Raw genomic sequence first — 12900 nt, forward strand, 5'->3', positions numbered from 1 at the left:
TGCAGTATACAAGTAAATATGCAGAAGTCAGTTGGTTTTCTATATACCAGTAACAAACAATCTGAAAAGGAAATCAAGAAATTAATTCCATTTATAATAGTATCTAAGAGAACAAAATATCTAGGAATAAATTTAACCAAGGAGGTGAGAGCCCTGTACAATGAAAACTATAAAACACTGCTGAAAGAAATTAAAGATCTAAATAGATGGAAAGACATTCTGTGTTCATGGTTTGGAAGACTTAGTACTGTTAAGATGTCAAAACTGCCTAACGTGATATACAAATTCGGTTAAGATTCCTTTCAAAATTCCAGCAGCTGTTTTGCAGAAATGGAAAAGCCGATCCTCAAATTCTTATGGAACTGCAAGGGGTCCCAAAGAGTCTAAATAATCCTGAAAAAGAACAAAGTTGGAGGACTCATACTTACTGATTTCAAAGTTACTATGAAGTGATGGTAATTAAACAGTGTGGTACTGGCATTAGGACAGTCATATAGACTACCGGAATAGAATTCAGAGTCCACAGGTAAATCCACACATCTATGACAAGTCGATTTTCAATAAGGGTGCCAAATCCATTCAATGGGGAGAGAACAGTCTCATCAACAAATGGTGCTGTACAACTGGAAATCCACAGGCAAAAGAATGAATATGAACATGGACCCCTATCTCTCACCATATACAAAAATTAATTTGAAATAGATCAATAATTTAAATATAAGAGCTAATACTATAAAACATTTACAAGAAAACATAGGGAAATATCTTCAGGACCTTATAGTAGGCAATGAATTTGTGGATTTTACATGAAAAGCACAAGGAACAAAAGAAAAAATAGACAATGAAAATTAAAATGTCCTTTCGTGCATCAAAGAACATTATCAAGAGAGTGAAAAGACAACCTACAGAATGGAGAAAATATTTGGAAACCATGTCTCTGATAAAGAACTCTTACAAAAAAAACAACAAAAGACAAACAACCCAATTACAAATGGGTCAGGGATCTGAGTAGACATTTCTCCAAAGAAGATACTCAAATGGCCAATAAGTGTATGAAAAGATACTCAACATCATTAGCCATTAAAGAAATACAAACTAAAACTATGAGATACTACTTCATGCCCACTCCGGTGGCTATTGTTAAAAACAAAACTGAAAATATCAAGTGTTAATGAGGATGCTGAGAAATAATAACCCTCGTACACTATTGGTGGAAATGTAAAATGGTCAGCTGCTGGCTGTGGAAAACAGTTTGGCAGTTCCTCAGAAAGTTAAACACAGAATTACCATTTGACCTGGCAACTCCACTCCTAAGTTTATGCCAAAAAAAACTGAAAGCAAGAACTCAGACCTATACTTGTACACCAGTGTTCACTGCAGCATTATTCACAATAGCCAAAGGCAACCCAAGTGTCCAATCAAGAAATGAATGGGTTAATCAAACATGGTATATACATACAATGGAATAATATTTCAGCTGTAAAAAATGAAGTTTTGCTAAATGGTGCAACATTAATGAACCTTGAAGACATCATGGTGAGTGAAATAAGCCAGGCACAAAAGGACAAATATTGTATGATGTCTCTTGTATGAAATACTCAGTTTAAGTAAATTCATAGAGACAGAAGCAGAATAGTGGTTATCAGGAGTGGGTGGCGGGAGGAATCAGGGAATTACTGCTAAATGAGTATACTTGTTGGTTTGGGATGATGAAAATGTCTGGAAATAGTGGGGAAAGTTAAACAGTATTATCAATGTACTTAATGTCAAGAATTGTCCACTTAAAGTGATTCAAATGATTTTTATGTTATATATAGTTTACCACAATAAAAATAAATACTAAGAGAAAAAACAAAACAAAACACTTGGGGAAAATGAGGCTCCCAGACCTAATAGTATCTACCAAATATTTATTGTGCCATGCATCATGCCAGGCATTTTTTAATACTTTATTTCCAACCCTTACAGCACCCTGCAAGGTTGTTATTACCATTCTCATTTTGCAGATAAGGAAATGGGCTCAGAGTGACTAGGTGACTTGCCTAAGACTGCACAGCAGCTGGGGGCAGGGATCTAACCTAAATCACCACCCTTACCACTGCTCCTCCTCGAGGTTCCTAGTGGCCTGGGCAGAAAGATGCCGCTGTTAGTGGGAGGCATGGAGGTCCACCCAGTTCCACACATGGAGAGAGGCATCATTTGCTGCTGATAACAAAGTCCTTGGTTTGCATGGGTGCCAAATATGGGTGGTGACCAGGCAAACATTCTCTACCACATTTCCATCAAGGAAGATGTGACCTTTGTGAGTGAAGAGAGGTTCTACTTGGCTCCCAGTTGCATCCCAAGATGTGACTTCATAGATCTGGACTGTCCCATCAAAACCTGAGGAAGAATACAGAAAAGAGAGGCTTGAGAATGAATTCCTAAAATATTTTTTGTAATTTGCTCTATGGTACTAAAACAGGCTACAGGATGAGTAATCAAAGAGTGAAAAGAAGCTTTGAAGGCGAACCAAATGGCATGTAACATCTGCCCTCCACGTGGGCAGCTGATGGCTTCCCAGGCATGTGACAGTGACTTTATAGGAGAATGAGGAGCACCTGCTGGAAATCCATGTGCCAGCCCCAGGCTAATCCTGGACACACAACCTGTCTTTTATACAGTACTGAGGAGTACTATATAAAGTAAATGCTTGTATGTTTCTGGAAGAAACTGAGGCTTAAGAGACTTTTTCAAACCTTCTCCACTTGCCCCAAATTCTAATCCTCCCACCTCCCTGGTCCCTCTCAGAAGATGGCCTTATCTTCTACTTGATGGGGGAAAGAGAGGATGAGCACCTGAATTTCCTTCCACCAACCTATACACACCCATACTCACCCCATCCTGCTGTTATCAAAGAGCCAACTCCTTCACTTGGGCCAAGTCTTCTCGCACACCCTTTCTGGATCCTGGCACTATCAAGTATCTTTTCTTGCTTTCTCAACTATTCTTTCAACCCCTCACTCTGCCAATGGATTCTTCCCATGGGATTTTAGATACTCTCATTAAACACCTTCATTTAACTAGATGCCCCAGACCAGACCCAGAAACCTGCTGACCTGGCTTGCTACAAATGAAAAAGCAAGTAGGCTGAGAAGGACCCTTGAGATCCTGCCACCTCCTTCCAGAACAGCTTCCCTATGGCTGTCCCAGCTTCTTACTAACCTTGGGCCTCTTGACCAACTTTAGAACTGAATTTCTGATAGGGGAGGAAAGGCCTGCTGCAAATGTATGATAGCCACTGTGAACCTGGAGAGTTAATTTTAAGTTTCTCTGTGGGCAACTTTATCCTCTGGGGTGATATTTATTATGTATATACAGTGGCCCTTCTGAGTACCCTGGAGTCCCTGGGAAAGACAGCTCAAACAACAGACACAAAACCCTGCTAGCAGTACCTGAAATGGCCAAGCAGTTGTCCAGAACTGGGGCCCAAGTCACTCGCAGCAGCTCAGGGTAAGGGCTAGGTGTAGAAACTGGGCACTGGACTGAGCTCACAGGATGGCAGAGATCTCGGGGGTCAACAAGACAGAGGTGCCCATCTGAGCAAAGGCTGGCAATGCTAGGCCCAGGACCCTGGCCCTTGCCCCTCACTTCTGCACACCACCTCCCTCCACCAGACCCAGGGTTGGTGCTGAGAGTCTCAGATGGTGCCCACTTCTGGCGGATGTCGACAAGCCCTAGCCGACCTGAGGTACAGCAGAAGGCAAAGACGTCTGCATCCAGGACCTGCAGGCTACTCAGCAACTCACTGTCACTGATGCCTGGAAGACAGAGGGCAAAGGAGAAAAGATGCTGGGGACAGACAGGACTGGCAACATGGCAGGACCCATTACAAGTCCCTTCCTTTGTGAAGTTTTCCCCAGGGTCCCGGCAGAATGAATCACTTTTGCCTCCTCCCACTCATCTTGCCACATTCTATTCAGCTGGGTGGGTACTGATCCCTAGACCTGTCTCCCCCACCCCAGAATGAGAGCCCCTTGAGGCCAGGGCTTGTCTCTTACTCATCTTGTTTCCCCAGCAACTGGAAGAGATGAACTAAATTTAGAACATGGCTGAGTTGGGCTGATGTTGGCTGGAGAAACCAGTGAGGGGCGTCCTGCTATAGTACCTGAGGTGTACATGGTCTTCTGGGATTCCAGATCTGTAATCTTCAGACTGCTAAGCCTCACTCCATGGAGGGCTCTAGGTGCCATCGAGGAGAAGACAGCCACCCTAGGCCAGAGACTCCCCTCTTCTTCATGTGCAGCAATGGTGCTAACAGCTTTAATGGCATCTGGAAAAAGAGAAAAAGTGGCTAAAACCCAGAATGTTAATAAAGGCTTGAAACAATACATGGTAAAGGCCAGCCAGCCATCTTCACCTTTACATTTAGAGTGTCAAGGAAGAAAAGGAGCTGAAAGTTGGTAAGAGATGATGTTGAGATAAAAACACTCTGGGTTACATTTATATTTTTGAGACTTCCAGAAGCACTTTGATTTTTTAATATTTTGTCCTATTAACTGTTTTGCAAATGGGAGATAATGAATCATAGAAGCCATTTCAAAACCCCAAAAACAATTCTGGCTTTTTGTAGTTTTAGAGAACAAATAAAGGAAAAGAACACATTGGTGACATCCTTTACACCTTTGAGTGAAGAATAACAGGTACAGAGTTCATGATCTAATTGTATTTCTTCAAAAACATTATTTCCTGATCTCAAGCAATTTGCTGCAGCCTAGGAGGAAAAGGGTACATTGCAGCTATCAGTGTCTTCACATGTAAACTGAGCAAGAAGAAAGTCCACATCTTTTGTACAATGAATGGCAGAAAAACATACTTGGCCTCAAGCAGAATCAAGTCTTTATCTGTTTGACTCAGTCTGCTTGGTTAGAGGCAGGTTCTCATCTCTGTATTCTACATTTGAGGCATCTCTTAAGAGAAGTCATTTATAACATAGTTCAGGACAAGTCATTTGCTGTACAAACTACTTAAAGGGAGACTCATATTTTCCATTTCATATTTTCCTTGATCCAAGAAGGGCTTATTATTTGGTTTCCACATTCTCTGATTAAAATGGAGATCTATTTTTTAAAATTCTAATGGATAGGTAAAAGTCAGAATGAGGAAGACCATGGATAAGCTAAAATGACTTATCAAGAAGTGAGTGGCAGCAAATTTCCTCCTGATAGTTCACATATAAGGTGGACATAGAGGGACAAGGCTGGGATGGGCCAGAATGCAGAGGACCCTTGATTACTGGTCTCAAAGTCCACAGGACTCCCAGTGCTAGGCAAACCATACACATTTCATCCAGACTTACTGACCTTAATTTGCTCCTACTACTGGGAGCTGCAGAGGTTTGGAGCAGACACAACAGCTGATGCTCGGGGAATGCCAATGAGGCTGGAATTCACCCAGCCCCAGCAAAGCTAAACTGGCTCTCTTGGGCCACACTTAAGTGTCTCTCTTTTTCCTTTCAACAGACTCGGAGGAGCCTGGAACAGATTCCCCCAGGACCTGTTGTTCTGAGCCAAAGGATGGTCCTCAGTATGTGAACTGTCCCCTAGCAGGAGGAGGAGGGTCAAGGGGAGCCTTAAAAACTTGTCTCAAAGATTCAGTGGAAAACAAAGCCTTAAGGGCCCCCTGACCGAAGAGTTCATCTGTAATTTCAATGGGAAAGCAATCCAGGTCATCCCTTCTTCCCTCTAAACTTAGTGGCAAAATGACCTTCCCTAGTTTGACCACACAAAGTTTACCAACCCAGACCCAAACTGAAAAGAGAAACTACCTCAAAATCAAAGCAAAAGACCCAGGGAAGCACCCCCAAAATAAGGGGAAGAAGCTTGTCTCTGAAAATTAAACCAATACTGGATGGGTCAGAGTGGAGGCAGGCAAAGAACCTTAAGGAGTCAGAATGCCTCCCAGACCTCTAACACTGAGCAAATGTATTAATATAGATAAAGGAAAGTGGTGTCCACTAGAAAGGGGCTATTCAGTCCTGGAGGCAAAGAAAATGCAGTTCAAAGTGGAAGCAGCACGTGACATTCAATTGAGACCTTTAGACACTATTCATTCCAGTCAGTGGTTTTCACAGTCCCAGAGCTGAGAAGAGGCCTCATGCACTGACCCTGGGGCCTGAGTAGTGATGCCTCCCAAATCTTAAGACTTTCTGCCTAAGACATCTTAGGAAAAAGCAATTTGGAAACCTCTGAGCTGATTCTTCTTGTTCTGGTTACATTCAACATCATCATTATGATAGGTCTTCTACAGGAAAGAATAAACTGGTCATAAGGACCAGAAATTTTCTATTCTACTTTTAGTGATACTTATTTTTTCATGAGAAGAACTGCATTCTAGTTTATATAGTCAGTCTTGTGAATCTGGTGAGCACACCTGTCCTTATAAACAGATTAGATTTGCTCTGGCTGTGCGGGCAAAATCAGGTTTCTGAGACACCAAGGCTACAAGTCAAACCCTGTATGTTGGAAAATTCACCAAGATAATGTTATGCTTTCAGAAACAGCTGGTCAGCCTTCCCCAGGCCCTGGAATATTCTGCATTAATAACTAGAGGAAGAGGAGTCTTCATGTGATTTTCCAGGTCGGTAGGAGTGTCAGAGCAAGCTCCCCTGGGCCGTTAGTTCCCCTAGACCTGGAGCTACAGGTTCTGAATGGCATGTGATACCAGGGGCACAGTCAGGTCAAAAGGCCCGTCCAAGGCACCCACTAATGGTTAGTAGGATTCCTTGTCCTCTCATCTTAAAACGACTACTGTCCCACCCAGCCTATTTTTGTGAGAAGATAAAACACAACTACAATTTTTAACATTGGGAGAGACATATTTAGATAAATAGAACAGGAGATTCTAAAAATAAATCCTTATATTTATGAAGTGATTTTCCATAAAGGTGCCAAGGCAAGTCAAAGTGGAAAAGGATAGCCTTTTTGACAAATGGTGCTGGGACAACTGGATACCACAAGCAAAAACATGAACTTGGACCCTTAACCTCACAACATATACAAAAATGAACTCAAAATGGATCACAGACTTCAATATAAGAGTTAAAACAAGAACACTTTTGGAAAAAACATAAGAGAATATATATGGGTTTGATAAAGATTTCTTACTTATGATACCAAAAGCATAGTACCTAAGAGAAAATTTTGATAAATCGGACTTCATAAAAATTTTAAATTTTTGTGCCTTAAAAGACACTGTTAAGAAATGCAAAGACAAGCAACAGCTGGGAGAAAATATTAGCAAAACACATATCTGATAAAGAACTTGTATCTATAATATACAAATAACATTTTTAACCTAGTAATAGGAAGAAAAGCAAACCCAGTCAAACAATGGGCAAAAGATTTGAATAGGCATTTCACCAAAGAAGATATATGAATGGCCAATAAGCACATGAAAAGATGCTCAGCATCATTAGTCATTAGAGAAATTCAAATTAAAGTCACAATTTATATATAAGTACACACCCATCAGATTTTAATAAAAAAAGACAATAACAAAATGTTGGTGAGGATATGAAGAAATGGGAACCTTGGTATACTGCTGGTGGGAATGTATAGACTTTTTGGAAAACAGTTTAGTTGTTTCTTAAAAAATCAAACATAAACTTACCATATAACCCAGCAATTCCACTCCTACATCTCTACCCAACAGAAATGAAAACATATATCTACATAAAAATTTACACATGAATATTCTTAGCAACAGGCTAATTGTACACTCAAAATGGGTAAGTCACATACATGATACATAAAACATACTTCAATTAAGTTGTAAAAAAAAAAAAAAACACCACAACTGTAAGTAAGTAATTAATACACACAACTGAAGCTATAGCACAGGACAAGTGACAAAGAGGATAGCAACAAAGGAAAGCCCACAGGGTGAATGAATGACCTCAAAAAATGAAGGAGCATAAGAACTGCATTTCTGCAGCAGTGGAGGCTTGGTGGTAAGCTTCCAAGTGAGGTGGTGCAGGGATGGGGGTCAGAGGGTCACACAATCAAATGGGCAGTTCCAAGAGTGGTTGCCTGCACCCCTGAGGTATGCCTCCATGCTGGCTAACAATGCTCTGATGGAGGAGGGATGGAAGAAGTTAGATCAGGCCAGAGGGCTGCATGCTCTGGTGCCTGCCTGACAAGAAAGCCACAAACCCACTGCTGGAGAGACGCTATTCTCTGGGAGGCGACTTCCCCTCCACTCCCAGTGGGGACAGGATTAACACTTCTGGTTCCTCTCACCATTCCCTTGTTGGGGAAGAGCATGACTTCTCTGAGTGGGAGACTGCCCAGCCTAGCCTCTTGCTCACTCACAACTTTCCTTCTCTGGGATTAGCAGGACTGTAAAGAGATGTGACCTCCTCTCTGCCTTCTCTTCCTCCTCTTCCTCAAGGTGAGCTCACCTGAGCAGCCCTCACCCTGCTCTTGCCTCTGCCCCTGCCTGATTCCTGCAGTAAGTTACAGGAACTCCATTTTGGCTTTGTGTGCTATGCTGTGGTTGCTAAAATCATCCTTGCCATCATTAAAGTAGATACTACATTTTAATTCCACATGGCTGAGTTTCCTTATCTGGTTTAGATTGGGGGTGGGGGTGGGGGATGTGTGGAAATAATCAGGCTTTCTGAGAAACCCAACCCCCACCAAGTCAAATTCACTTACCACTGTCCTCCGAGATCTGCCACACCTGCAGCAAACAACCTGGAAGGCCACTGGTCACCAGCAACCTATTCCGGATGGATAGGGACTCTTAGTCCAGAGTGTTGGGAAGTTTACCCACATATTCCCCAGCTCTTCCTCTCTCCAGCCTACTCAGCTTGTATTCTTATACTCCTCCATACAAGGAAATCTTACTGCTGGGAGGGATCATAAAGACCAGCCACCCTCAGTTAAGAGGTGAGGAAAGAAGTTCACTCTGCTTTAGAGACAGGCCCAAAGCTCAGAGAGCCAACAGCGGAGCTGGGACTGAGCCCAGGCTGCCATGTGACATGCTGCTAACCTCAAGAGGACACACAACGTGGAGCCTGAAGTCACAACTCTGACCTGGAGACTCTCAGCCTCTTCCAACAGAGATATTGTCACCCAATAACCAACTATCAGTTCTTGGAGAAATTGAGAGCATCCTTCTATCCTATATCTATTCTCTGGCACAACTCCAGCCATTTGTTGGTTATATTAGTCAAAAGGGCTTGATGGGCTTTGTGAAGCCACACCAATGGTTTGTTTTCCAGTTGTGTGTGTGCGTGTGTGTTCACATGTGCTCGTGTGCTGAGGGGTGGGGTATGATGGCGATAAGAGGCAGAAGACCCTTGAACATTCCCAGCCATCCCATCCTGAATGAAAGTCTGGATCACAGAGGTGAGCCATACCTGGTATCTGGCACATGCTTTAGATCAAAAATAGGCCCGTCTGAAAATCCTCCATGGCGTACCTTGAAATCTCTTTCTGGGAACAAACCCTATAATACAAAGGTGTGGCCAATCAGATAGAGCCTGCTCTTCAAAGGAACATTTCAAATGAATGAGCTCTAGGTAAGGAGCCAGATCTTCCTGGCAGGAGGCCATGGAAGTCACTTGGCTGGCAACAGATGCTTCTCCCTGCAGGGCCTTGATGTGCTGCTCTTTATAAATGTTGGTCTCAGCTGCCTACACAGACAGCTTTCTTCCTTTCCTGCACACCCAAAACCCTTCTCTTAACATTTCATGAGGCCCTTTCACTATAGTACAAGCCTAATACTCCAGGTCTTTTAGAGGAGTCACAGGGGCTTAAGAGCTTCATCAAAGAAAGCCAACACTACACATGCCAACTTCTCCAAGCCAGGTGGGTTCCTCTGGCAATAAAAATATAACTAACACTTATCTAGTGTTCATTGATGAGTAGTGTTTTTTCTGTTTTACCACTTTTAACTCTCACAACTGTTATGTATGGTAGGGACTGTAATTATCCCTGTTCTACAAATGACAAACTAAGGCACAGGAGCTTAGACAACTATTCCAAGGTCACTTAACTATTAAGCTGTGAATCTGAACCCAAATCTGTCTAAACAAAATTCATGCTCTTAGCCACTAGACTACCATCTCCATGCCAAGAACTGGAGGCAGGAGAAAAGGAGGTGGCCGTAAGATAAAAGAGGAACCAGTGGTGAGATGGGTGGCAAGTCAGGTCCCTCATGGAGTGACCGACTGAGCAATATCCTTGCTCAAGCAAGAGTGGGGATGGGAAGATAAGGAACACTAAGAAGGTAATATCCCCTTATGGCAACAAAGGCCAGGCTGCCCTATAGCTTCCGAAGTCTCTGGATTTTGTGAGCACACGCTTGGTCTTTTCTGAGCCCTACCTCTTGAGATTCTAATGAGCAGGTCTGGGGTGGGGCCCAGGAATAGGCATTTTAGTCAGCACCCCTAATGACTCTGGTACATATGGCCCTCAGGTCACTCTGAAGAACACAGGGACACAGCTGCATGGGTCCAGCCTCCCCTTTGTAATCTTATATACCATTGAATATCCTCCTCTTCCATTCTACACCTTCAACTCAACTCCGTATCATGGTCACCCCCTAAGAAAACTTTCTTATTTCATTAAAGAATTAAAAAAATCTCAAGAATAAATATCCTCAAATTCCTGCCCCTACACTGCTCTCCAAGGTTATCTGCCTGTACACCTTACCCCTCCCTTGTCTTCTGAAGAATACCATCTTCTGGAATCCTGATCTAAACTCACCCTCCATCCTTCCAAGCAGAATCATACGCTCTGTTATTCTCTCACTCCTGCATTTTCAACCTCTCCCTCTTCAGAGACTACTTTCCCACAGCTGGGGGGTAAGCACCCCACCCTGCTCTAGCCTCTCTTTTTTTTAAAGATATCTTCCTTCAAATCTGCATTTCCTACCAATTACTACTTTAGCTTCTTCCCTCCCTACATTTCCTGACTCCACTTCCTCCTCCTTTTCAGTCTTTTGCTCTGACCACACAAGTGAAAATGCTCTGACAAACGTCATGAAAGGCTTCCAAAGTGCCAAGTCTAATGAATGAACTACTCAGTCCTCATCTAAATGATTTTACAGCAACATCAGACAGCTACCCATTCTTTTCTTCTTGACTTCTGAAACAATGACCTTTCCTAAGACTCTTCCTACTTCAAAGACTGTTCCTCCTCAGTATTTCTTGTTGGTTCATCTTCCTCTAACCCATCTTTTCAATGCATTCCCTGAGGTTCTGTTCTTGATCTTCTTCTCCTTATTCTTTTCAACACATTCATCCTAGGTGATTCACACCATTCTCAGGAATTCAACCACCCTCTATATTCTAAAGGCTCCCTTAATCTTTTTTTTTTATTTAAAAAATTATATGGTAGCCTATGTATAACATAAAATTTTCCACTTTAACAATTTTAAGTGTACAGTTCAATGGCATTAATTACGTTTACAGTGCTGTGCTACCATCACCACCTAATCTATTTTTGATAAATTGACCTCTTCCTCCAGTGCCCCCATGGGGCACTCTATAGTAGTTATCTCTGTGAGTATTTGACTTCCTTGATAAGACTATAAAAGCAGGCCCAGTGCTTGTGTCTCTCCCCCTAGTATCCAGGACAATGCCTGGTAGGTAATATGAGCTCCATAAATGTTTAATAAATGAGTAAAAGTTGACACATACAGCATTTATATTTCAAGTTACCTTGTTCTCCTTCACAGAGAGTCTGACAGGCAATATCAGATGAAGAATCTCATTTTTTTTCAGTCTTTCATAGCCAGCAACAAAGACTCCTGGAAATAGAAGCAGAAGTAGCTGTGACAAACTGCTAGAAAGATTCTAGACATGGCTTGGTCTAGAAACTACCCCAAAACCCCCAAAACAAGGATAAACTCCTCCCCCATCAGCATGAAGCCTTGGATCAGAGGATGGAATATATCTTAAGAGAAATATAAGTGCCAATGGGACACCAAATTGTTACAAGTGACAAAGAGACCCTCAGGCTCCCAGGAGAACAGGTTGGGTCCCTATGGGCTCATCCTGAGTCCCAACTTGAGGAGTGGCCCCTTCAGGGCCAGGCAGGGCATGTTACCTTCATCACCAATCCATTCAAGGACTTGAGTGGCTCCTGACAAGTCAAATGCATGGAAATCCTGGTACCTGCACGATAGGGACACAAAGCCACGCTATGCATGGAACTTTACAGCTGTCGGAGAACTCTGAGATGGCAGCATGGTTCCGTGGTTAGGGGCCTAGACTCTGGAGTCAGGCAGACCTGGGGCCAAGCACTGTTTTGCATTTTACCGTGTGAGTGGAACAAGGCCAGTCACTTTAATCTCCTTGAGTCTTGGTCCTCTTCTGTAAAATGGAAACACCCAACGTTCCCAGACTTCCCAAGAATGAAGTAAAGAATCAATGAGATAATGTGAATATATCTCAATAAAATGAATTTAAAAAAAAGAATCAATGAGATAATGTGTTGCGGGATTAACTCAGAGCCTCGTGCAATGTAATTGATCACTTATGGTATTATCATCCTTCACAAATATTCCTCACGCAACTTGGGCACCTAGGAAAGGGCCATTTCCTACACACACAGCCGACGCCCAGAAGGAGTCCTCCGCAAAGACCCAGCCCCGCAGCTACCACTTGCCCAGCCCCACCAGGATTCCCCATGTGCCTCCGCCCGCGCCCATCCACCCGCCCGGCGAGGTCCGGGCCGGGATTCCGTCTCCCTGACGCAGAATTACAAGCGCAAGGACTCCACCAGCCAGTCTTCCGCCGCCTCCATAGCAACTGCCACTTCCGGCACCCCACTTCCGTCTGAACCTTCCTGGGAAGTCGCAGCCCTCTCGCGAGGAGTGGGCGTGGCCTACTCTGACCCGGAGGACGTG

The 12900-nt window shown here is 43.1% G+C and overlaps 1 protein-coding gene across 1 annotated transcript; it reads right to left on the minus strand.

Moving 5' to 3' along the window:
• Positions 1 to 1873: 1873 nt before the first annotated feature.
• Positions 1874 to 12836, minus strand: WDR73 (WD repeat domain 73). Its single transcript, XM_037833143.1, has 8 exons — positions 12757 to 12836; positions 12099 to 12166; positions 11711 to 11799; positions 9404 to 9492; positions 8697 to 8761; positions 4148 to 4312; positions 3435 to 3800; positions 1874 to 2382 (listed from the first exon to the last, which is right to left on the minus strand). The coding sequence occupies exons 1-8, from the start codon at positions 12795 to 12797 to the stop codon at positions 2147 to 2149; spliced, it is 1119 nt and encodes a 372-aa protein (XP_037689071.1). The 5' UTR covers positions 12798 to 12836; the 3' UTR covers positions 1874 to 2146.
• Between the last annotated feature and the right edge of the window lie 64 nt (positions 12837 to 12900).

The sequence above is a fragment of the Choloepus didactylus genome, chromosome 4, assembly GCF_015220235.1.
Source record: "Choloepus didactylus isolate mChoDid1 chromosome 4, mChoDid1.pri, whole genome shotgun sequence".
Lineage (NCBI taxonomy): Eukaryota > Metazoa > Chordata > Mammalia > Pilosa > Megalonychidae > Choloepus > Choloepus didactylus.

Excerpts from the sequence above, each read along its gene's own strand:
- WDR73 (XM_037833143.1), bottom strand. The coding sequence starts at position 12,797 with ATGGAGGCGGCGGAAGACTGGCTGGTGGAGTCCTTGCGCTT. Across the intron at positions 4,313-8,696 it reads GCAGATCTCGGAGGACAGTG|ATGCCATTAAAGCTGTTAGC; the intron begins GTAAGTGAATTT and ends CTCTTTTTCCAG. Across the intron at positions 3,801-4,147 it reads GAAGACCATGTACACCTCAG|GCATCAGTGACAGTGAGTTG; the intron begins GTACTATAGCAG and ends TCTGTCTTCCAG.